The sequence below is a fragment of the Talpa occidentalis genome, unplaced genomic scaffold, assembly GCF_014898055.3.
Source record: "Talpa occidentalis isolate TD23 unplaced genomic scaffold, MPIMG_talOcc4v2.1 talOcc4.12, whole genome shotgun sequence".
NCBI classification, from domain to species: domain Eukaryota; kingdom Metazoa; phylum Chordata; class Mammalia; order Eulipotyphla; family Talpidae; genus Talpa; species Talpa occidentalis.
The window spans coordinates 90,780,454-90,804,088 of record NW_023601212.1 but is presented as its reverse complement, the minus strand read 5'-3'; the positions used below and the strand labels follow the sequence as shown (position 1 = coordinate 90,804,088).

The window sequence follows — 23,635 nt, the reverse complement described above, 5'->3', positions numbered from 1 at the left end:
GCTGGCCCTTGAGTCTATTTATTCAACAGATCCATTTTGAGCAGCTACTAGGTCCAGGCACCATTTTACCCAAGAGGGTCCCAGCAGTGAACATGACTGAGTCCCTGCCCGCATGGAGTTGATCCAGTGGGCTCTTGGCAGGGTGGGGTGTGAGAGGAGAACAGACCCCCAAGCAGAGAGGTCGATCATCAGGTGACGAGGTGTCCCATGGAGGGAGCGACTCAGGGTGGAGGAGCTTCTATCTGCAGTGGGCATTGGAAGGAGGGGAGAAGCATTGTCTGCTGGGCTCCCCAGTGCCAGCTCTGTCTGGCCCCAGGGGACACTCGAAATGTCTCAAGTATCATGTGCTGAAGGGCTTGATGCTGTTCTACAATTCTCTCCTGCTTTGTAGCTTACATCACCCTTGCACACCCTCTGTGTCTTCCGAACCTCTTGGGCCGTGGCCAAAGTCACCCGGGCAGGTGCTAACACCCTCTCTGCTCTGCAGATGAAGAAACTCTGGGCCCGCTGCTCTTTCTAGCACACCGTGTTGTTTCTTGTTAGTTTGATATAGCCTGAACCCTCCTCTGTCCCCCACACTTCACCCCAGAATCCAGTGGCCCTAGCCTCTGAATTCATTGTTAATCACTCACTGTCAGGGAAACTAAGACATGAGGGGCTCCCCGTGCGCTCACTGCTGCTTCGACTCTCTCCCAGCAAAACAGGCGGAAGGAAAGCTAGTTGTTTTTTTTATATATCGCCACATTATCTTGATGCTCCCCAGAAAGCAAAGCATTTTCTGAATGCAAGATTGCAAGTCGCCCAACCAACCCTGGGCTGCTTAACTTAATGATTTCCCAAGAACACCCTCTCGACATTAGTGTTCAAGTTGCAGCTCCACTTGGAGTTTCTCGCTTGCCTTGAAAAATCTAACGGAGCTAACCTAGGAAAGAAGGTGGGGAATGATAAGAAAGCGGGTACCACATGGAACCCGAGAGCAGAAGGTGAAGTCAGTTCTCCCAAGCAGCTAGGATCAATAATTAGAAATTCAAGAACCAACGCAGTTTCTCAACCTTCTTCCACCTCCCCTCCTTCGACTATTTGCCTGCCAGTATCTGTTCTCATGGCAATTACAGTCTTAGCAGGAGAGAGACACGCGTTTTTAAAAATCACTAATGAATGTGTCATTCTAAATTAAGTGCTCCAGGCAAAGGAGCATAATTCTGTGAAAGTTTGCATAACACAAGGAACCTGAAATAGAGTAACACGCTGGAGAAGACATCAGAGAAAGCGACATTCGAGGTGAAATATCAAGGATGCATAAGTTGGGGACTAGGGAAAAGACTCTTCCAGAACACAGCGTGTGAAAAGGCCTCTGGTTAGAGACGCTGTAGCCTATTCCAGGAGCACGCGGGAGAGCGGTGGTGAAGGGAGACTTTGAGAGGTGGCTGCCAGGTGGTGTGAGCCCCCAGTGCCACGGGGAGGCTCTTAGCCTTCACCCCAGAGGTAAAGGAAGACCTTTGGGTGGGTTTGAAGCAGGTGCGAGGAGGGAGAGTCTGACCCTGGATTTGTGTTTTACAAGCTCACCCTGGCTTCTGTGAGAACAGGCTTGATGGGGAGGTGGCGGGATGGCGGTGAGGGCCTCCTGCAGGTGTCCACAGCAGAGATGATGTGGCCTGCGTGGAAGAAATGTGTGTGGTGGCCGAGATGAATGGAGAGACTTGAGAAAGGTAAAATTACCAGGAGTAGGGAAGGATGGACATGGGGCGTGAGGTGTCAAGAACAATGCCTAGGTTTCTGACTCTTCAGAGTAAACAGGCGGCGGCTCTTTGCTCTGAGCTAGAGAACAGCGAAAGAGGACCGGCTGGGAGGGAACGTGAGCTCAGTCTGGAACATGGTACCCCAGAAGGAAATCTCCAGCGTTCATGAGTCCACTGGCCTGGAGTCCGAGGAGCCCGGGCTTTTGACATTCCGCTTGGAGTCATCAATGGAGAAGGGGTTCTTGAGGCCATGAGCAAGGATCAGGTCGCCTCGGGTAAGAGAAGTGAGAAGGGAACATGTGACTCAGCCTCGAGGAACAGCAACTAAGATCACAGGTGGAGGAGGATCCGCCCGCAGGGAGACAGAAAGAGCAGGAAGAAGCCAGGGAGAGTGGCCCCGGGAAGCCATGGCAGCTCATAACCTCCACTCCACTGTGCTCTCAAGATGCTCTTCTCCTGCTTCTGAATGTCCGTGGCAGCCCCATGGCCCGGAGGGTGAATCTGATGCACCTTAATTAATTCAAATAACTTACTGAACACCTGCTAGGTATCAGGTTTTTTTTAAAATTTTTTTTTAATAGAGGCATGTTTTATTTATTTATTTATTTATTTGTTGTTTGTTTATTTATACAAGCACTGGGTACAGTCAGAAGCGCGGGAGGGGGAGAGAATTCACCAGAGCCAGAGCGGGGAGCAGAGCAGGCAGAAGGACCGAAGTACACTGCTGAGGGGAGCAGCGGGCGGCAGGAGAGGTCTGCGCGCCATGTGGGACCCTCCTCCGGTGGCTGGGGAGCAGCCGGGGAGCAGCCCGGGTTAGAACCGGCACCACAGAGGCCGCGGGCAGCTTCGCAACCCAGCGCTCAATCACTGCGCCACCGGGGAGGCCCTGGTTTTGTGCAAGGCACTGAGGGTACATGTCTCCCACTGAGTCAATCAGACGTGACTGGCAGGCTGCTGGGACTCACCTTTTGAGAGAAGATACAGTCTTGGAGGAAACAACTTGGCTTTAGTAGTTTCCATCTCCTTCCTCCTGCTCAAAACCCTTTGCTCACTTGCTGTCCTCTCTGCCTAGTCCAGCCTTCCCCACACTCTTAGCATGGCTGCTTCCATTTCATCCTTGAAGAAGGTCCGAGCTCACACCTCACCTCTGCCGAGTAGATGCCTTTCCTGATTACTGTCTGTCATGGCATCCTGTTTCTTTGGTTGGCAGAACTTTCGACAACCTGTAATTACCATATTTTAGTTTTCCATATTGGTCTCCTTCTCTAGAACATAAACTCCATGTGGACAAGGACAAAGTCTAGTTCAGTAGTCAACTGGAGCCAAAGGACTTGCCTGGAGATATTTTGGGTTGTCACAACTTGGAGAGGGGCAGGAATGCTGTTGGCACCTAATAGGTGGAGGCCAGGGATGTTGCTAAGTATCCTACAATGCACAGGTCAGCTCCCCAAACGAAGAGCTATTTGGTCCAAAATGTCAAAGTGCCGAGGCTGAGATAACCCTTGATATCTTTTTAAAAAAAGACTTATTTATTTATAAATAAATACAAGAACTGAGGTACAGGCCAGAGGTGTGGGGGGTGAGAGGATTCACCAGAGACAGAGTGGGGAGCAGAACAGGCAGATCTACTACAATACACTGCTGAGGGGAGCAGCGGGTGAGACAGGAGAGGTCTGCTGTGCCATGTGGGTAGCTCCCTGGCTGGGGATCAAACTCACGCTACAGTGGCTGCCAATAGCTTCACAGTGCTGAGACCTAACCCCCTGTGCCACCAGGGAGGCCCCCAACCCTTGAGATCTTGTTCAGCATTCTATCCTCAGTGCCTTGCACAAAACCTGATAACCAGCAGGTGTTCAGTGAGTTATTTGAATTAATTAAGAAGCTGAGCTGACTGTAGATACCCCGCGAAGCTGTAGTCTACATGCTGCCCTTACCCTTCTTTTCTGGTATTCCTGCCCCCCTAGGAAAACACGCACTGGGTGTTTTTATAATGGCTACACAAACCATTCACGTCTCCCATGGCCGAGACAACAAGCGTCTGGAAGATTGCTGGTAAGGTTTTCTCTGATTTTTCAAGTGAAAATGAGATTTTTGCTTGTGAGAGTTGAGGGAGAAATACTTGCCTGGAAGCGAGACTGGGTAAAAGTTTGCCACACGAGAGTACAGCTGAGGGCTCCAGTTATTTAACTGCTGACAGCAGTTTACAACATCCTGTGCTGGGGGACTGCACCAGGGGGCTTGGATGGTGGGTGTGGCGTGAGGGCATTCATCTGGGGAGCTGTGAGCCTCTTCCCCTACATCATATGCCGTGTTGTAAACCAATGTACCTCAATAAAAAATAAAAATAAATTTTAAAAATGTCACATGGGGGGCCTCCCTGGTGGCGCAGGGGTTAAGATTCAACATATGAAGCTATCCGCAGCCACTGCAGCACGAGTTTGAGCCCCGGCCGGGGAGCTACCCACATGGCGCAGCAGACCTCTCCTGGCTCGCCCGCTGCTCCCCTCAGCAGTGTATTTCAGTCAGTCTGCCTGTTCTGTTCCCTGCTCTGTCTCTGGTGAGTCCTTTTACCCCCACTCACCTCTGGCCTGTATCCTAGTCTTGTATGCATATATAAATAAATCTTTAAAAAAAGAAAAAGAAAAATGTCCCATGGTCCTGGGGTCCACATTTTATCAGGATGCTACAGGAACCCTTCCTGAGTACTGCAAAGAAATAAAAATGTTTCTGGACTCTTTTTCGGGACTAGAGGAAAGAGAGGAGCTCCTGGCAGCCTGGAGTCAATATTCAGTGTGGGGGCGCTGATCAAACCACTTGTGTTTTGTAGCAGGAGGAGAAACAATGACGGAGAGCCAAGGAGGCAAGCTAACAAGAAGGATGTCAGCAGACGCGATCAAAATCCAGACAATGGGCTGCTAGTCACACACGTTAACCAGACACAGGACTTGCTGGTAAAAACCACGGGGCTTTAACTGAGTGACAGCGCTTACAAATCATAGTCCGGGGAGGCAGAATGTGTTCAGCTCTGGGGTTCTCTGCACATCAGGGCTCGCGGTTGTAAAAAACTAGTTAAACATTTATCTCTAATCCTGTCTTTAGAAATTTCTGAAGAATCTCTGTGTTGTTCATAGACAATTTATAGGCTTCTTGACCACCTTGCTAAATATCCAGGAACATTTGAAGACTCTGTTTATGTTATGAAGGTATTTAATTCTAAAATGTCCCTTCTAACATTTGTTTGTCCTTTAGGGTTCCTTAAGATCTAGACCAAAAGTCACTTTCAGGAAGTGCTATTGGAGCAAGAGACTATGGCAAAGAATTTACCTTTAGAACAACCAGAACTCTGTTTAGATTCTTAAGGTGTAAATAAACTGTCTCCCAAGATGGTGAATGGATTGTCTAGAACTCAGAAATTCATCCTCCCGTAGAAACCGCTGTCTTTGGGATTGTCAGGTACAAGCTGGCCACTAACCATCCACCTAATCTACACTAAAGTTTAAATATGACACTTTTAAAATGATAATCAGTGAAAAAAAATACAGTTTTAATGCTGGCAAGTCAAAAATCCAGAAGATAGTTGTGTTTTACTTTTTTGAGTATTGGCACTTACAAGAAAGCAAGTTCAACTCAAAAGAAATCAGAAACTGTCAATGTTTTGAAATTCTCAAAGATTATTTCAATGACTTCAGATATAGATGACATTGGTCTTTATCCCACCTAATTTTCTATCATAATGCATGATTTCTCAGGTGTTTCTTAGAGTTAACAATCACAGTTGGGACTTCCTTTGTCTCACAAAAGAATAGCAATAGCAAAGAGGTGATGTGTTACCCCACTGCAAAGATCTTACTTTTCTCTATCTAAAGCACAGACGTTGGTATATAATCAGTCAAAATCTATATCATGTTTAATAGTGGATCCTCAGATATTAATGATATAAAATCTACATCCTAAAACATGATGGATCATTTCAAATGCAGGCGAAATGGAAGAAGGATGAATTGTAAGTCAATCATCTTTGTGTTATCAACCAGGGAGTTGAGAAGAGTGACACCTAGTGTCCATGTGATATCGAGCGGTGTCTCCCCACGGGTGGGACCATGACCATGGTGTTATTAGGTGACCCCGGACTGGACGTCTATTAGCACAGATACACATGATGAAAAACTGTTCCTTTCAGTCCCTTCTCTCAGTCCTTCATGAAGATGGTTACAGTTTGGTGCTAATTTAAAGGCATGTGGCAACATGGCTGTGAGCATGACTAGGGCCTTTCTACTTGGATTAAATCCCGGCCCCACCACTTACTGGCCGTGTGACTTTGGACAAGTCATTTTCCTTCTCTAAGCCTCAGTTTCCTCCCTTGTCAGTAACATGAGGTTAATGATGAGCCTGCTTTGTAGAAGTAAATGAGTTAATATGTGGAAAGTGCTTGACACATGATAAGCACTATTTAAGTGTTTGCTTTCACTACTAGTATTTTCCACGCTTGTTTAACACTCGTTAATTTCCTTTTCTTTTTTTTTAAGATTTTATTTATTTATTTATATAAGCACTGGGTACAGTCAGAAGCACTGGTGGGTGAGAGAATTCACCAAAGTCAGAGCGGAGAGCAGAACAGGCAGACTGACGAAGTACACTGCTGAGGGGAGCAGCGGGCAGCAGGAGAGGTCTGCGCGCCATGTGGGACCCTCGCCTGGCGGCCGGGGATCGAACCGGCGCTACAGAGGCTGCGGGCAGCTTCGCAACCCAGCGCTCAACCACTGCGCCACCGGGGAGGCCCTCGTTAATTTCCTTTTCAAGCAGAGGCCTGAGCACAGGCCTCAAGGACAGAACTTAAGGCATGCACTGCTGTCTAGTTGGACCCCAATAGCAGCATTTTATTTTCATTGTCTTTATTTTACGGCTTCCTTCCACTTTATGGCCAAATCTACTGCCAACAAGAGCTGTTTATGCAGAAACACTCAAGGCTGTGTTCTATACATAGCTTCACGAGACACTCATTTTACAGGTGAAGAAACAGAGAAGCAAGACTTACCCAGCATCTCAAAGCTAGCAACGGGAGGAAAAATTTTAAAAAATTTTAGGAAGCAGCCAAAGCCAGTAAAGATAGGACCGCAGCATATAGAACTCCTTCCTGTCTCCTTCTGTTCTATCCTGACCCCCATCCAGCTGAAGGGACTGCCTCCAACCCTAGTCATTTTCTTTCACATTTCCCTAGTCCATTTTATCAAAAGAACCATTCCTTTCTGAAACCAATGTATGTCAGCTGAGAAATAAGGCTATCATATAACCAAGAAAGCACTTATCTGACAACAGGAATCATGATCCCAGCCCATGACCAGGGGACAGTCCCAAGACGTGTCCCACAAGGGGCTGGAAATGGGGCGTTTTCAAAGGGTCACGTGGAGAAATGGTCGGTGCTTGGGTTGCTTGTTTTTTGTTTTTTAAAGATTTATTTATTTATGCATACAAGAGCTGGGGTACAGGCCAGAGATGCGGGGGGTGAGAGGACTCACCAGAGACAGAGCAGGGAACAGAACAGGCAGATCTACTGAAATACACTGCTGAGGGGAGCAGCGGGCGAGTCAGGAGAGGTCTGCTGCACCATGTGGGTAGCTCCCTGGTCCACCAGGGATTGAACTCATGCTGCAGAGGCTGCTGATTGCTTCATAGTGCGGTGCTTAACCCCTTTCACCACTAGGGAGGCCCTGGGTCACTTGTTTTGAAACTTTTTGGCCTGATTCTTAAGTTTATTTGTCTATGACTGGTTGACAAGTGTCTTCAGACAGAAGGCTGGGTGTGGGGTCTTTTTGTAACTTCAGCTGTTATTTCATAGTCTGTTATTTCATAGTCCCTGGGAATTGCTGAGTCAGGCTATCATCAGCTGTTCACCCAGCATCCTTGACCTGGAGGTAGAGGTGGGGTCTGTGTGATTTAAAGCAGGTTCCATATGTACATTGATTCCATTTCTTCTTACTCTCCATTTCCCTTCCTGGAAGGTAAGCACCAAAAGGCAAGCACTCCAATCTTGTTTACTCTGCAGCCCTAGCATGAGGGGCAGTTCCTAGTTCACAGTAGGGCTCAGAAACCCATCCCACCCCCTGGAGAAAGGGAGAAATGCCAGCCTGCAGAGGAGCTGAATGAGACAGAGCCCTCAGAGCCTCAGCTCAGCTCCCTCCATCTTCTGGCTCCCGGAAAGCATTGCTAATGTCGGATGCTTGCCATGAGCATCTTCTGACCACCACTGAGGCCACCACCCACATCCTGAACGTAGCTTGGTGTGAGGGACACAGGCGTCAGTAGACACAGCAAGGGGGCGTTAGCCACGTCCGGCAGACCCCTGTGAGGCCAGACCCCGTGAGGCCTAGGGAATTCTTCCTCTAAAACGTTCGCCATCTGCTCCTGCTTCTGGTCTCTGAAAAGGCCAGGATAAGCCCATTCAATCAACAAATGTCTGTTGAGGCCCCTCAGACTGACATGGAGGTAGAACTCATATACCTGAAAAGATACCCAGATTTCAAGAGTGGAAATAGACAAAGAGCTTCCAGGTAAAAGCAACCAGAGGCAAATTGCTCAGAACTTGCTCAAGCCAGGAACTCGCCACCACCCTGTGCTCGGCAGCAGGGGAGAGGGAGAGCTTTGGGGTGGAACAAGACTCCTGACCAGAGTCTGCAGGCATGGGGAAGCTGGAGGAGGGCTAACTAGAGGTGGGGTGTTCCATGTGACTGGTAAGGGGACATATTTGACTTTCTCTGATTGGTCCTGAGCTGGAAACAGGACCCACAAAAAGAAAGAAAGAAAAGAAAGGTATCAGCCACTGGCCTAATCCACTGCTCCGGAGACCCCAGAGTCTCCTCGGAGCTGGTGGTTTGGTGGGTGCTCGCTGCAGAGGCGTGGGCCAGGCATTATGTCCGTCTGGCCATTGCATGCTGTGTCAGTCTCATGAGGCAGGACACAGCCAGTGCCCCTGCCTGGCCTTTTGTTGGAGATGCGGTGCGGAGTGGGAGTGGCGGGCCCCAGGCCCTGGCCTAGCTGTCGGCCCCCACCCCCATCTGTGACTGCAGAAGGGCTTTCAGGAAGAGTCAGTCAGACTTGCACCCCCTGGGTACCGGTGTGGAGGGGACCTAGGGCATCCTCAGCCTCGCCCCCTCATTCTCAGATTTCTGTTTGACTCTGTTTTCTGTTTCCCAGAGGCTGCAGGGGAACGACACTCAGCCTTCAGCTTTGGAGGACTCGGAAGACTGGCTTTCCATTCACAGTTTAAAGTTTGCAAAACTCACCTTGGCTGACCTGATTAGCCAGGGCATGACCGTGCTGTAAGTCTACAGTCCTGCCCCTCAGCCCCAAGCCCAAGCACCACACCCAGGCCCCCTGGTTCCCAGGAGCCCTTTTGTCCATTGTTGTTCCTTCAGGGGTGAAGGCAACAGCACAGTCAAGAAAATGCAGTTCGCCACCGAGACCATCCACCAATTTGAATCAAAGGTCTCTGAGTAAGTCTGTTTCTCTCTGTCTTCGAGCTCGAGATGCTCTCACTTCCGCTGTCCTGACGTAACGAACACAATTCCTGAGACCTAGGGCATCTCTCTCTCCCGCTTCCAATTTCAGCTCCAATTTCCTCTGTTTTCAAATAAAGGGGTAGGGCCACATCTATTTTTCTCATCCTTTTACAACCCACGTCCCTTTGGATGAGATAAAACCCCATGGCCTCGTTTGATGTGTAATGGTTAAGGGTGACCACTTTAAATGCAGATTGGGTGGGTTCAGACTTTTGCAAATGTGTGTCAAAGATGAGCCGGCTCCCCACTCTGAAACCAGAGTCTGAAGGCACCATGTACATCTCCTCCCTCGTGTCATATCATGATCCACGGCTACCATTTGCCTGGGGTTACTTAAAAGAATCTAAGAACAATTAAGAGCTAATCACTTGCGAAGGCTGCATGCATGATCTTATTTAATCCTCATAACAACATGGAATATCATGGTCTTCTCAAGCCCATTAGCCAAATGGCCAATTTGCCAAATTTATAAAAACATCTTAACTAATAACATTTATAACAATTTTTATTGGGTTGAAAAGTTAAACAGATTTTAAAGAATTCCGCAATATTTTGGTTGATTGGTTTTAATTGTGAATCTAAGCATTTTAAGGAGCTAAACAGCTCTATTCAGTAAATTGGTCATTTGGTTAACTGATTTGCAGAGAATTGGCTTTTAGTACTTTGACTTCTGGCAGATTGACTTGGATAGAATCTTATTTTTAGCTTCACATTGGAGATGATGAAACTGGGGTTCAGAGAGGTCACCACACCTGCCTAAGGTCACACAGCTAGCAAATGGCAGAGCTGGAACTCAAACACAAGCAGGTCCCATTATGCTCCTCTAGTCTCTCTTTTTTTCTTTTAAATTTTATATTTTAGAGCAGTTCTAGGTTCACAGCAAAAATGAGCAGAACGTACAGATTTCCCATATCTCTCCTCTCTCCCCGTTATCAACAGTCTCCATCAAAGCTACATGTTACAATTGCTGAACTAAATGAATCCATCACAATCCCACAGTAGCTTACACCAGGATTCACTCTTATAGTGTTGTGCATTCTGTGGATCTGGACAAATGTATAATGACATGTATCCCTCCCTGTCGTAGTACACAGAAGAGTTTCACTAGGTCCGAAGAATGCTTCGTGTCCACTTTTTATTGTCTCCATAGTTTTGTATTTTCCAGAATGCCATATAGCTGGGATTATACAGCGTGTAGCCCTTTGCAGGTTGGCTTGTTTGCTGAGTAATAAGCATTTCCCTTTCCTCCATGTCTCTTCGTGGTTTGATGGTTTATTTCTTTTTAATGCTGAGTAATATTCCATTGGCTGTATCACAATTCATCCATTCTGCGAAGGATGTCTCGGTTGCTGAAATTCATACTCTTCACTCTACTCATACCCATGTGTGCTTTATAACTTTACCCCCCGCCACTGCCCCACAATTTCATATCCAAAAGGTTTCCTTGCCCCCTCCCCAACACCTCCAAATCCCACCTGCCTTATGCAGGGCAATTCAGTTCAATTCAAGTGACTGGATCCTTTACCTGAGCCCCTGTTCCATGCTGGTCTTCAACCAGCCATTGGACTGGTTTGCAATAAGGAAAGTTAGGAAGTTCCCTGGGTACTTACTTTTCAGAGACTAAGTTTTTTTTGTTCATCTGTCCATGGAGAACCCGTGCCTTTAGGATCATCCCCAGCAGACTGGGAAGTGTGAATTGAGAAGACTCAGATTTGAGCAGAGCGAGAGTGTTTCCCCTATCCACGTGAGAACACATTCCTACACTCCAAGACCTCACTCAGAGCCCACCCCTTGTTCCACCAAAACCAAGCCAGGCATCACTGAGGCCCCCCCATCACAGGCCTCTCCATTCTTTACCCTTCAAGCTAATGCCTACTCTGCTAGATTTTGCCTTATATTTTCCTGCTGTCTTGGGGAAAACAATCCTTTTCACACCGTCCATGTATGTAAGTTGCTTTTCCTCAGTAATGAAATTGACCTTCTTGGATGATGAGTCTTTCTGATGTTTTGACAGAGCTATTGAACTCTATCAACAGAGAATTCAGTGGCTCACGGAAAACAGCAAGAAGGTAACTGACATGGATTTGGTTCTTTGCTTCCTCACTCCATCTGTCTTTGTTAGAACCCTTTTAGGTGCAAACAATAGAACTCTAACTTAAAGTGACTTAAGCTAAAAAAGAAATTTCTAAATCTACATAAGTGAAAAACCAGACACAGCTGTATCCAGGGGCTCAAATAATGTCATCTCTGTCTCTGGGTTCTGCTTTCCTCTGGCTTAGTTTTATTGTCTGGAAGACTCTCCCTGAGCTTGGGAAGATGGTCACCAGCAACTTGAAGCTTCAATGACCCCAGCTAGAGTGATATGACAAGGAGGTCCTCACCTTCTCTTCCTCCCAAAGCCCCTCCAATGGGAGAGTCCAGTAGGATCGACTGTCCTTGGGCCAATGTAGACCAATCACCAGAACCAAGGGGTGAGATATACTATCCAGCTCACTCCCGGGGAAAGGTAGAGGGTGTGAAAAATGTGTGGAGAGACACTGGGCAACCCCACCCAGCCTCGTGGACAAGGAGACAGGTGGTTGTTTGTGGCAAGCCTGGGTGCTATTGCCAGAGAGGACACAGCTCCGGGGTGGTGAGAAGAGCAGGTGTCCCCAAGACCCTTGGGCCTCAGACATTGAGATCCAATGGCTAGATAGAACTTCTCTGAAAGTTTGCATAAGCCCTCTCCCAAAGAGAAGAGATCGTCATGTAGGTGATAGAAGAGTGATCGATTGACATTTTATTTGCTTTCTTGTTTGTTTTAACCTATTTTCCTCCAACTGATGCTTTTGTAACTAGCCATTTGCTTCTCCCCTGTTCATTCTCACCTGTTGTTTTAAGCCCTGGGACAGGCAGATACTATCATTCATGCTTCCCACACCAACCCCACCCCTACATCAGACCAGGAGGTGAGAACAAAGTGACTGCTTCCAGGGTATAGTCTCCATCTCAGATCCAGAACCTTCCTCAGCAGGTGCATGCCTCGGCCTGTGGGACACTCCGCCTGGCTGCACATGGTAATGCAGACAGAGCCCTAGGGATGGAGTCTTCATATCTTTCTAGAATATCCATGCAGGGAACATCGCTCCGCCTTCATACCTGCCCTGGCGCTCTGGGGCAAGACTGCAGAGTCCTTTTTCCTCCTACCCCCTCTTGATAAAATAACAGAGGAGACATGAGATGGATAATGGGGAGATAGGATAAAGTGATCTCCTATGAACCAGCTCACAAGACCCCCGGGTCTCTAGCTGTGCTGTCAGTGAGGCTGGAAGCAATGGCCTCCCTTCTCTGGGTGTCTGTTTCCACATTTGCAGAGGATAAAAGCAGCACTTACACACCAGTGGCATACAGGCAAATCTGGCCCACAGTTTGGTTTTTCTTGGCCCCCATAGTTTTAAATATTTTTCAAATGAGTTGCTAAGGTTTGAAAATACTGATAGTTTGCTTGTGTGTCTGTTTTTAGTCCTCTCTTGAAAGAAAAAGGAAAATTTGGCATCGCTGGACTACAATTCCCTCTAATGTGTAATTATTTCTACGAGATTGGTTTCTAAAAGAATTCCAATGGCTAGGTTTAAGGGAATGCATGAGCTTAATTGCAAAAGCTCTAGAGGATGCCTTCTTAAATTTTAAACGAAATAGAACTGACCCCAAATTTGAAGTCCTTCCAGCCCTGGTGGACTGGAGGTGTCCTGGGAACTCTACTGCCTCACTTGGGTCATAAATTCAGTGAACACTGACTGGGTGATTACCATGTATTGGGCACTCTTCCAAGACTGAGGGCGCAGACATGACCAATACAAAGGCCTCACCTTCATGGAGCTTACAGTGCAGGGTGTGAGAGCAAATAATGAATAAATCCATAAATCATATACAAGGTCAGCCTCACAGTGTTATATAGGAAAATAAAGCAGCTTGAAGGGCTAAAGGGGCTATTTAAATAGAATGTCAAGAAGGAGACATTTGGGGTCTCTCTGGTGGCCTAGGGGTTAAGTCTCAGCGCTATCAAGCTATTGCCAGCCACTGCAGCATGAGTTCGATCCCCAACCAGGGAGCTACCCACATGGCGCAGCAGACCTCTCCTGTCTCCCCACTGCTCCCCTCAGCCGTGTGTTTCAGTACATCTGCCTGATTTGCTCTCCACTCTCTCTGGTGGATCTTCACACACACACACACACACACACACACACACACACACACACACCGTGACTCTGACCTGTACCCCACTTTTTTAAAAAACAAACAAAAAAAATGTCAGTTAGTACCAGGGTTGACAAACCCGGTGTGACAAACCTGCCTAGTGCTTCTCAAACATTCATGTGCAGCCAAGTCTCCAGGGGGAGGTGGGAGAGGGAGCTTGTTAAAACACAGACTTAAATTAGGTAAGTTATGGTAGGGACATCTGAGAGTCCGCATCTAATGAACCATGAGTTGTGGGTCCATGACCATCACCTTCCCAGGACACCCTGATATTTAGACTTTGGGAAGAAGAGGAGGGTCTGCCCGGCGAAGGGGACTAAGAAGGCCCAGTGAGTAGCAGGGAAGCATGGTGCCCAGGAAGAGAGAGTGATGACTAAGGGCTTCGACTTCCACTTGCCAAATTCTCGAAAGTCGAACTGTGTCGCTGGCTACTCAGTGGTTGAGAGCGTTGAGAAACGAGATTTGACCCTTGGGTTTGGCAAGAGTGAAGTTATTGATCTCTTGGGCAAGTGTGGTTGTGGGGGCATGGGGAGGCGAGAGCCTGGTTTGAGCGGGTCCTGGAGACATGCAGGTGAGGCTGCGTCGCTCAGATGGGAACCAGCCACACGTAGGGGCAGCGGGGGCAGGGGCAGACCCCGAAACCTTGATTTCCCTTCTCGGATGGGCAGTGGGGCGGCCTGTTGGTCTGGTGGTGAATATCAAATATCAAATATTTGATGATCAGGAGAAGAGATGGTAACAGAAGTTCTGTTTGGCAAGAGGTGGTCCCGTCACACAAGCCCAAAGGGTGGCCTTAGAGCTTTGAGATTGGCCTTGTTTGTAGTGAGGAAACAGCAAGTCTGTGGCTGTCGGGGCAGATGGGTTGGTAGATGAAAAAATTTCTCTTTGTCTTGTTTCTGTTTTCTCCATGGAATTGGAGGTAAAATCATTTGCAGAAAGAGCACAGATCCTGGAGGGGTGAGAGATATAAAGCACTCATCACTGAGAGCAGAAAAGTGAATTGACCGGGAAAATTAGGCATCCAATAAAGTAGAATTTAAGGCAGAAAGCAGCAAATGGAGCCTCATGCCCCCAGAGAACCATCATTTCAAATGAGTGGCAATTCCGATCCACAGAGCAGCTCTCGCAAGATGCCAGTTACTGCAGGAGCAGCCGCGCCAGCCTGGAGATGGCAATCAGTGCTGGAAACGTAATTAGAAACTCACAGAAATACCTCTGCACCTGGCGAGCTTAAAACATCTGCTTTTGATGGGTAGAGCAGGCAGAAAATAAATAAGGATACAGAGAAATGAAGTAAGACAAGCGAAGGTGGTTAGATACCAAGCATCTGTCTTACAAAGCATGCTTTTCTGCCTTCTCCAAATTTCTATTAATGATTGTGTGTTACTTTACAAGGATGAACAGTAAATATTCAGGGAACGGGGTGGGGGGTTTAAAAGAAAAGGCCGCCACAAAATAAGAGTGGATAATGCTCAGAGTGGAAGTCAGGACACGGGGTTTGCTTTCCCTCTGGAGGGTGGGCCTTCCCGCCCCAGCTCCCTTTTGGGGTCCTGTCTATGGCTGGCTTGAGGGGGCACGGGGCCTGCTGGGTATTCCCACTCGCTCTCTCTGGTTGTAGGCGTTCGGCTCCATCAAGGGGACGAGAGTCGGCATCCTCATGGACCTGGCCGCTGTCCACAGTGGCCCTCAGAAGGAGGAGTTCCAGAATGACCTGGAGGTAAGTCGCTCTCTGGCAAGAAGTTCCTGGACCATACCCCAGCCCTCTGCCCTTGGTGAGCTTCATTTACAGAAGATGCAAAATAGGGTGTTATTCAAAGAACAGTTCACACTTAATTAGCAACTCCGGGTCAAAAAATAGGTTGGGTTCGGGGAAAACCCAGCCTTAGAGTCATTTTCAGTAGCAGTGCGAACTTCTAGTGCTCTCCCCAGCGGTCCCCACTGGCTAGACCTGGCGTCCTGAGCCCCGGGTTTCCTGGAAAGAGGAAGGAAGACGGAAACAGACAGGAGGACGGACTCCCGCGGGGCCTCCTCCTGCAAGGCTGCCCTTTCTCTGGCTCGTGTATGTGGGAGAAGCCGAGAACAGTCAATGACTGGCCCGCCCGGCCAGGCCCATCTGCCGGGTCCCGGCCCCACGCTACCCGGCCACTCTGTGCCTCCGTAGCAGTGATCGCTGACTCAAGGACCCTTCACAGGCCTCAGCGTGGGCCGGCTGTCCAGACTCCCCCCTGTTCCTGGGCTCAGCAGGCGTCAGGAACACGTCAGTTCAGTCCCCTTCGTGACAATCCTCAGGGCCAGGTGGCAAAGCCCCCCTGGTGGGCTGGTGTGATGTTAGCCGGGGAGAGGCTCTTGGTGGGGGCATGCAGGGGAAGTTTCCAGCCAGCCAGGAAAGGGGTGTCAGAGAAAGGAGCCTCGCTGCTCCAGCTCCTGACTTCTTGAACGGAGACCTCTGGGACCCAGGGGCGGGGCAGAACTGAGGCAGACCTGAGGAAGACTGAGCTGGTAGGTGTTTTGGGCGTGGTCCCATCCCCACTTCTGCAGGGCCTCCCGCCTCTGCTCCCACTTGGGCTCCGCTGCACATCCAGAGGGAGCCCCCTGCTTCTGCTCAGGTCCCTCTGTGGTCATTCCTCCAGCTGGCTCCCGCCAGCGCCTCTTTGTCTGGCTCCAGAACTCTCTTGAGACTGTGGCGGCCGCCATCTTGGCCTCATGGTAGGTTCAGTTGGGGTGGGTTTTGGTTCTCTCTTCCTCTCCCAGCCCTTTGGGCTCTGCACAACCTCTACTTTGGGCCCTGCCTGTTTGCCTGAATGTTTGCGCACAGGAGATGGTTGGTTTTGAAATTTGACTTGGAGTTCATTTTGAAATCCTTCTCTCCCCTGTTACTCTTCTCTTTCTATTCCCATTGGGGCCCCTGGGTGCCCTTGGGTTTGCCTGGGAGCAGAGGAAGGAGTTATTTCACCACTGGATTTTCACCAGTTACAGCTTGAGGGCGGCGAGCAGCTTGGTGTTGCATCTGTTGCTCCATCCCCAACACGTGCCTTGGAGAAAAGCCACTACCCCACGCTGTGCTCCCTCCCTCAGTACCACACTTCAGTGCCAAAGGGCCAGCCTGAGCACACACTCAGATGGGTAGCCCAGGTGCTCAGCCCATCCACACCGCAGGACACAAGCGTGTGCAGCCCTCAGAGAACATCAGTCTGCAAATCCATGCAAGTGAGTGAGGGCACAGCTGCCATGCCTCACCCCCAGGCACACTGCCATGGGACAGGCTGAGATCAGTGTGAGGGAGCACACCTCACACCCCCCGAGACCCAGTGGGCAGGAAGCAAATGTCAGCTTGAGCTGACACTATGCCAAGCCTCAAGTGACCCTCTTTCAGCACAGCTCACACCCCAGACCCAAGGCTGCCAGCCATCCGTAAGTGGGGAAGCCAGGCTCCTCCTGGCCCCTGGGCCTGGGTCAGTGAGTGACCTCCTCTTGTCCTCCAGAGCCTCATTGAAGAGCAGCTGAGCCACAAGGAGAAGCTATACGCCCTGTCCTTTGGCACCACCACCAGCTCCCTCTGGCCAGACCCTGTGGATGTCAACGCCTCCACGTAAGTGGCTGTAGCCTTGGCCAGGCTGGTCCCTTTTTTTATTTTCCACCCTAAGTATTAGTGTCTTCCTTGAATGATTAAAGTGCAGCCCTCAAGACCAGAATAGATAAAGGGCAAAAGGAGGCAATTTACAAGAGTGAATGCACAGGATGCCAATAAATTTTGGGAAAATTGTCACCCTCATGGACAATCCACAAAATGAAAGACAACTGTGACACCCTTTTAATCTTGTTTCTCCAGCAAACTAGCAAAGGTAGCTTTATTTATTTTTAAAGATTTTATTTATTTATGAATACAAGAGCTGGGGTACAGGCCAAGGTGAGGGCGGTAAGTGGATTCGCCAGAGACAGAGCGAGGAACAGAACAGGCAGATTGACTGAAATACACTGCTGAGGGGAGCAGCGGGCGAGGTAGGAGAGGTCTGCCTCGCCATGTGGGTAGCTCCCTGGCCATCCGGGGATCGAGCTCATGCTGCAGAGGCTGTGGATTTCTTCATAGTGTGGCGCTTAACCCCTTGTGCCACCAGGGAGGCCCCAGCAAAGGTAGCTTTATTATTTTGAAAATAGTGCATGTTCTTTTTCAAAGATTCAAACAGTATGAAAGGATGAATAATAACAGATGTGTCTCCTTCTTACCCCAGGCCCCTTCCCCACCTCCAAAAGCAGTTGCCTCTAATCCAGTCCATAGTCTGCACATACATGCACCTGTTTGTTTACCTTCCTCAACTGAAACATAAACAGGAGCACATTACATAGTCTTGTACCTTGAGTTGTCACCTGACTTTGAATATCATTCTCTCTCAGAACATACAGAACTACCCTTTTTCTTTTTTATGGCTGCATAGTATTCCACTGAGTAGATGTACTATGATGTATTTAACTAGTCCTTTATGAGTTTCTAGTTTGGGGTATTTGTTCATTTGTTTGTTTGTTTGTTTGGGGGTGTTTATGTGTGTGTAAGAATTTTGACTTATTTATGGCAGTATATGGAAATTCCTTTTCCATGAGTGGAATATACTGATCACCCACCAAAGGTTAGGTACCATGCCAGTTACTTCAAGTGTGCTATCTCATTTCATATTTCTAGCCAAGTCATGGAAGAGGGTTATTATCCTGATTTTGCAGATGAGGAAACTGGGAGTCAGGTCAGGAAACACACCCAGAGCAGCAGCTCCAAATTGGACTCCAGAGTCTGGAGCAAATTCCAAAAAAAAAACACAAGCTTGGATTCCTGGGATGAGGTTCACTTGCCTTTCAGTAGCTGTGGAGAGGGACCCCACAGGCAGAGAAGTGCCCAATCTGGCAGCTCTGGCTTTGAATCTGGCAGTTCCTGGGTGCTCATGACCTTGACCATGACCTAGCAGAATGAGGCCAAGAGTACCTTCTCCTCACTGAGTTGTTGCAGAGATAAAATAAAAATAAGTACCTGGCATGGGGCAGGTTCTGGGTGCATGAGAGCATCGTATTGTGATTTCCACTTTAGCCTTCTCCCGATCCCTGGGTCATTAGACCTGCAAGTGACCTTGACATCAACTAGCCAAGATTCCTCAACCGCAGTTGTTTCTGATTTTTGTCATCTCTGCCACGTGCACTATTATTTACCCTGTGCCGCTCTCACTCTCACAGATTTTCCTTACAGCCACTCTATTATTAGAGGAAGCCGTCTGCCAAGCCCATAACTGGGAGGCCCTTATTGCTTGCTGTAATTAGAAAGTTGCCATAAAAATAAACACAACGAAAGCAAATGAAATAATGACATGAAATTCCAGCTTGAAACCCGCTGGCTAGGGAAAAACACCAGGCCTGGGAATATTCTCTCTCTTAGTTAAAATGAGATGCAATAGTTATAATAACAGAAGACAGACTCACCAGCCATGGGCTGAGGTTGCTGTGCTGTTGCTGGTCAGACAACAGGGAAAGGAAAGCGCAGAACTCTCCCCCGGCCTCGAGAGCTCTTGCTGAGTTTTTCCCCTCGTCCCGGGTGCACGTCCCTGTCCCCCAGGATACAGCCATATAACCGCCTTGTCTTCCCTGAGAGCCCGCTTGAGGTTAGGGGTTCACTCTGCCTCAGGTGAGGCCTGCCCCCCAAGAGAACTGGAGTGTGTGGGGGAGAAGGAAATGGGACCCAGACCTCAGTGTCTCAGGAAGCTCTAGTCCTAGGCCCTGAGCTTGTTTGAAATCTCACTGTTGCCCGGTGTTTGCTGCAGCACTTGCAGCACTGCAAGCCCTGACTCCGAGCCTCAGCTTCCTCATCTCCAAAACTGGAAGAAAGGTATCCACCTCAAAGGATTATGGGCAGGTTTAAGTGAGTTACTGTCTGTCCCGGGCCTGGCACCTGGCTGGAGGGTACGGTGACTGTTGTTCATTGTTGCCCTCAGGCTCCAGGAACTCAGACTGTGGGTGAAGAGCCTGCAGCCTGGCAGAGGCAGCAACCTGCTCCAAGCCCTGAAGAAAACCTTCCCTGTGAAGGGGCTGGATTCTCTGGTGACCATATTGGGAAGCTGGTAGGCCTCCTCTCCTGAGCTGGCAACAGGACCCCAAGGGGGCCCAGGGGCCCAGTCACTGTTGTGAAAAGACCATCAAGCAGCAGAGAGGGCAGTATCACGATGCTGGGCGGGGGCCTGCCCCAGTGCTCGCAGCCCTGCCTCTTCGACAGGTGGCCCAGGGCACAGACGGACGGTCAGATGGTCCCTGGGGCTTCCCACTTGGCTCTGGAGCATCCTCCAAGTGACTTGACCTGAGGCGACCCCTTCTCTCCCTCCATCTTTCTTCTCCCCAGCCCAGATCAGCCTTGTGAAATCCTGTCTGACTACATCCAGCAGTGCATCTTAGGAAGGGGTCTCCTCATCCACCTCATCACCTACAAATGTGACAGTCAGGTGCCCCTGGTAAGCCCCTGAGGTCTCCCAGACCTTCCCTTGGGTCAGCCATGGTGAGCAAGACCAGCCTTGGAGGCCCATTGCTTGGATTAGCTCCCAAGCTGCGGATCAGAACACGACTCTCCTTAGACTTAGTGCTCCTTGTTCCCATCCGGTTAGATGGGAAGCGTTAGACATGAGGAGGAAGCTGGTTAGGGAATCAGTGCACCCTCGTGAGGGCCAACCCTGTCACATCCCCACAGGCAGTCCTGAAGAACCTGGCCAAAGCTGTTGGGGGCTCCTACCACTGCTACAGCCCAGAGACAGAGGTAAACCCCTCTCCAACCAGTCCCTTGCTGCCTCCCCCTCGCTGCTGCCCCCAAGGTTCCTGGGCATCTGGCCCAGGACAGATAGTGCTATGTATTGCCCCACAAAAGCAACAAGCAAAATCAAGTTTAAATGAATATGTGGAAAGGACAGAGACACGGAGAGATCCTTGGGTCAGCGTGTCATGATGACTTGGTTATATGCTTGTGAGGCTTTTGAAAGCCTGGTGGGGAAAAATCCTGAATCTCAATCCTGTCACCATCAACAGGGGTTCCACACCACTTCTGCTCCCACCAAAGTGGGGTTTGCAGCTAGACCCCTGCTGCCTGCTGCCAGGTCCCTGCAGCAATCAGTTCCAGTGTGTAATCAGTTCTGTACCTGCCCATCTATTAGTGTCCTTAATAATAATACCACGCACCCCACATCCACAATGGAGGTGTCAGTGAAAGAGCCTGCCTGCAGGTCCCTTTGGCAAATGGGTCTGAGGCTGTTAGATTCTCAAGGCTGTGTCTTGCCTGCTAACTACTAATGTCCATAAGTAAATGAGTATTTGCTTCTCCCAAGTATCTCTAGGAGCCACAAAGTCTAACATTTCACACCAGAGCACAGAGGTCAGGCAACATTTTCCTCGGTCATCGGCCTCTTTTGTTACCCACTGCCCAGACTCTGTTCACAGAGGCCACAGGCCACAGAGCCTAAGAAGGTGCAGTAAATGAATGAAACGGACTGGTTTAAAAAATATTTTATCGAAAAACCTCCTGGTTTATCTATTATTTTCTGCTTTTGATAGCGATACGAATACAGCAAATTCCATCATCTTCTTTAACCTGAACAAAACAACAATGTAAGGATGGCCAAAAAACTTCAACTGACTCCAATGGGAAGGCAAAAGAGAGTAGTGGGGACTGTGGTGAACTATAGAGTATATCCCATCTGAAGAGGCACCTTTGCTTAGCTCTAGCTGAGCGTTACTCTGTTGGAATGGGATCCCAGGATTGCCAGGTCTTCCAATTTTTCAAGAAGAACCAGAAATCTGGACTTTTTGCTGTGATTTCTTTACTTTTTTTAAATTGAGGTGAAAGTCACATAAAACTAACCACTTTAAAGTGAACAAGTCAATGGTGTTTAGTATATTCATAATATGCAACCACTTCCTTTATCTTGTTCTGAAACAGTTTTATCACCCCAAAAGGAAACTCTGTACCCATAAACTATAATTCCGTATTCCCCCACCTCCCTACCCATCCTCATCCTGCAACCCTGGGAAACCACCAATATATAGTCTGTCTTTGGATTTACCTATTTGGATATTTCATGTAAATGGAATCACACCTTTCACATCTGTGTTCTCTCAGTTGGCATATCATTTTCAAGGTTCATCTTTGTTGCAGCATGTATCAGAACTTCACTCCTTTCTATTTTTTAATAATACTCCTCTTTCTGGAGTGGTCTGAGCCACTCCGGTAGCTGAGTGACTTCTGGGTGGCTGATTGCTTCCACCATCCCCAGACCTTTACCAGCCGAGAGGTGGAAGAGCTGCTGGCAGAAATCCAGGAGGCCCAGAGCATCATGGGCCACATCCAAGCCCTGAACCACAGCAGCCCCTGTAAGGAACTAACCAGCATCATGAAGGAGGTAGGTGGTGTGAGCAAAGATTCTGGAAACTTCTCCCACTGGCACTCATCTGGCCACCATCCAGTCTCCTTTCTCATCTGTCTCTCAGACTGCTGCAGAGTCCCCACCCTGCCCCACATCCTGAGTGTATAACCAGGCAAAGCCCCACCCTCCACTGTACCCCAAATTCTACTGTCTGGGCTAGACACGGCCCTTACTGTGCCCAAAGGATCTTGGTGGATCTCATTGAAAATCTTATTTCAGAGAAAGGCCAGTAGGCTCCTGCCACCACTTCCGCCTACTGCTGTACCTCTCCCTCCCCTCAATTTAGAGAGTGATGAAAACCTCCATCATGTGGAGCAGACTGTCTTGAAGGGGGTCTTTCCCACCCAGCACCTCACCTCGCTCAGGGCAAACCTCTCTGCTTGGTGACTTGGTCAGTTTAACACCAGCAGAGTATCTCAGCCAGCTATGGCCCCAGCTCCATGAAAGCTACTTGTGGTTTAGAACACATGGGCTCCCTACATTGCATCATAGCATCACTAAGAAGATAGGGGTGGGGGCCACCCTCAAGGGGTTAAGTCTCAGCACTATGAGGCTATCCACAGCCACCGTAGCATGAGGTCGATCCCCTGCCAGGGAGCTACCCACATGGCACAGACCTCTCCTGACTTGCCCGCTGCTCCCCTCAGCAGTGTATTTCATCAGTCTGCCTGTTCTGCTCCCCACTCTGTCTCTGGTGAATCCTCTCACCCCCCACACCTCTGGCTTATACCCCAGCTTTTGTATGCATAAATAAAATAAATCTTTTAAAAAAAGAAGATAGGGAGGGGAAGCACCCCAAATTTTGGCCTGTTTGGATGTATTAAAAGAAACGGTACCTACAGACTAAGATCTTAAGCTTTAGCTAAGCTCCTCTCCTCTACTGACTACAATATCTTTAAATAATAGCAGTAATTGTTAGTAGTGTGATGATTCATATACTCTTTGCAGTCTTTTTAAACGGAGATATAATTGACATATAACATTGTGTAAGTTTGAAGTGTGCATGGTATTGGTTTGATACATTTATAGACATGACAATTAAGCTATATCCTAAGCACATAATTATCATTTCTTTTTTGTGCTGAGAATGATTAAGATCTACTCTTAGTAACTTTGAAGTCACTATATTGTGCATTTTCTAATAAACACTCATTATAGGATCCATGCTTCATTCCCTAAATGCCTTATTTTTCTTTACAATGACAATCTGACAATGTTATTACCCCCATTTTATAGATGAGGAAACTGAATTTAAGAGGTTAAATAATTTGCCCAAGATCACTGAGACAGAAAACAACAGAGTTTGAATTCAACTCAGGTCTGTCTGATACCAAAACTTTACCAAGAGCGTCCCAAAATGAAATGCATTTCATTTTGTGCTACTTGCAATTTGCAAGATGATTATAAGCTAACACAAGGATTAATAGTCTTTATGGGCTCTGTATTGAAAACTAACTGATCGTGATAGAATAGATCTTTTTGAAATGAAGTACAGAAAATGGAGCCCAATTTCCAAAGTAAATCAAATTACAATTTAAAAGCACTAATGTTGCATGTTTGATTTTTTTAAAAAATATTAAGTAAATTATTGCGCAGAGGTACCCAGATATAGCAACATTCCCAAGAGTGGTTCTCAAACGTCCTAAGTTTGGGGATTGCTGTCCTAAGTTAT

At 48.3% G+C, this 23,635-nt stretch overlaps 1 protein-coding gene across 1 annotated transcript in view; it reads left to right on the top strand.

The window, feature by feature from the left end:
* The window catches only part of VWA3A (von Willebrand factor A domain containing 3A), a 52,078-nt gene that overhangs the window by 5,412 nt on the left and 23,031 nt on the right, over positions 1-23,635 (top strand). Inside the window, exons 5-15 of the mRNA XM_054693924.1 lie at positions 3,704-3,791; positions 4,567-4,690; positions 8,931-9,055; positions 9,152-9,229; positions 11,310-11,364; positions 15,150-15,248; positions 17,014-17,120; positions 19,498-19,623; positions 19,899-20,007; positions 20,241-20,306; positions 21,814-21,939. Coding sequence (XP_054549899.1) covers positions 3,704-3,791; positions 4,567-4,690; positions 8,931-9,055; positions 9,152-9,229; positions 11,310-11,364; positions 15,150-15,248; positions 17,014-17,120; positions 19,498-19,623; positions 19,899-20,007; positions 20,241-20,306; positions 21,814-21,939 — 1,103 coding nt within the window. The remainder of the gene's footprint in view (positions 1-3,703; positions 3,792-4,566; positions 4,691-8,930; positions 9,056-9,151; positions 9,230-11,309; positions 11,365-15,149; positions 15,249-17,013; positions 17,121-19,497; positions 19,624-19,898; positions 20,008-20,240; positions 20,307-21,813; positions 21,940-23,635) is intronic.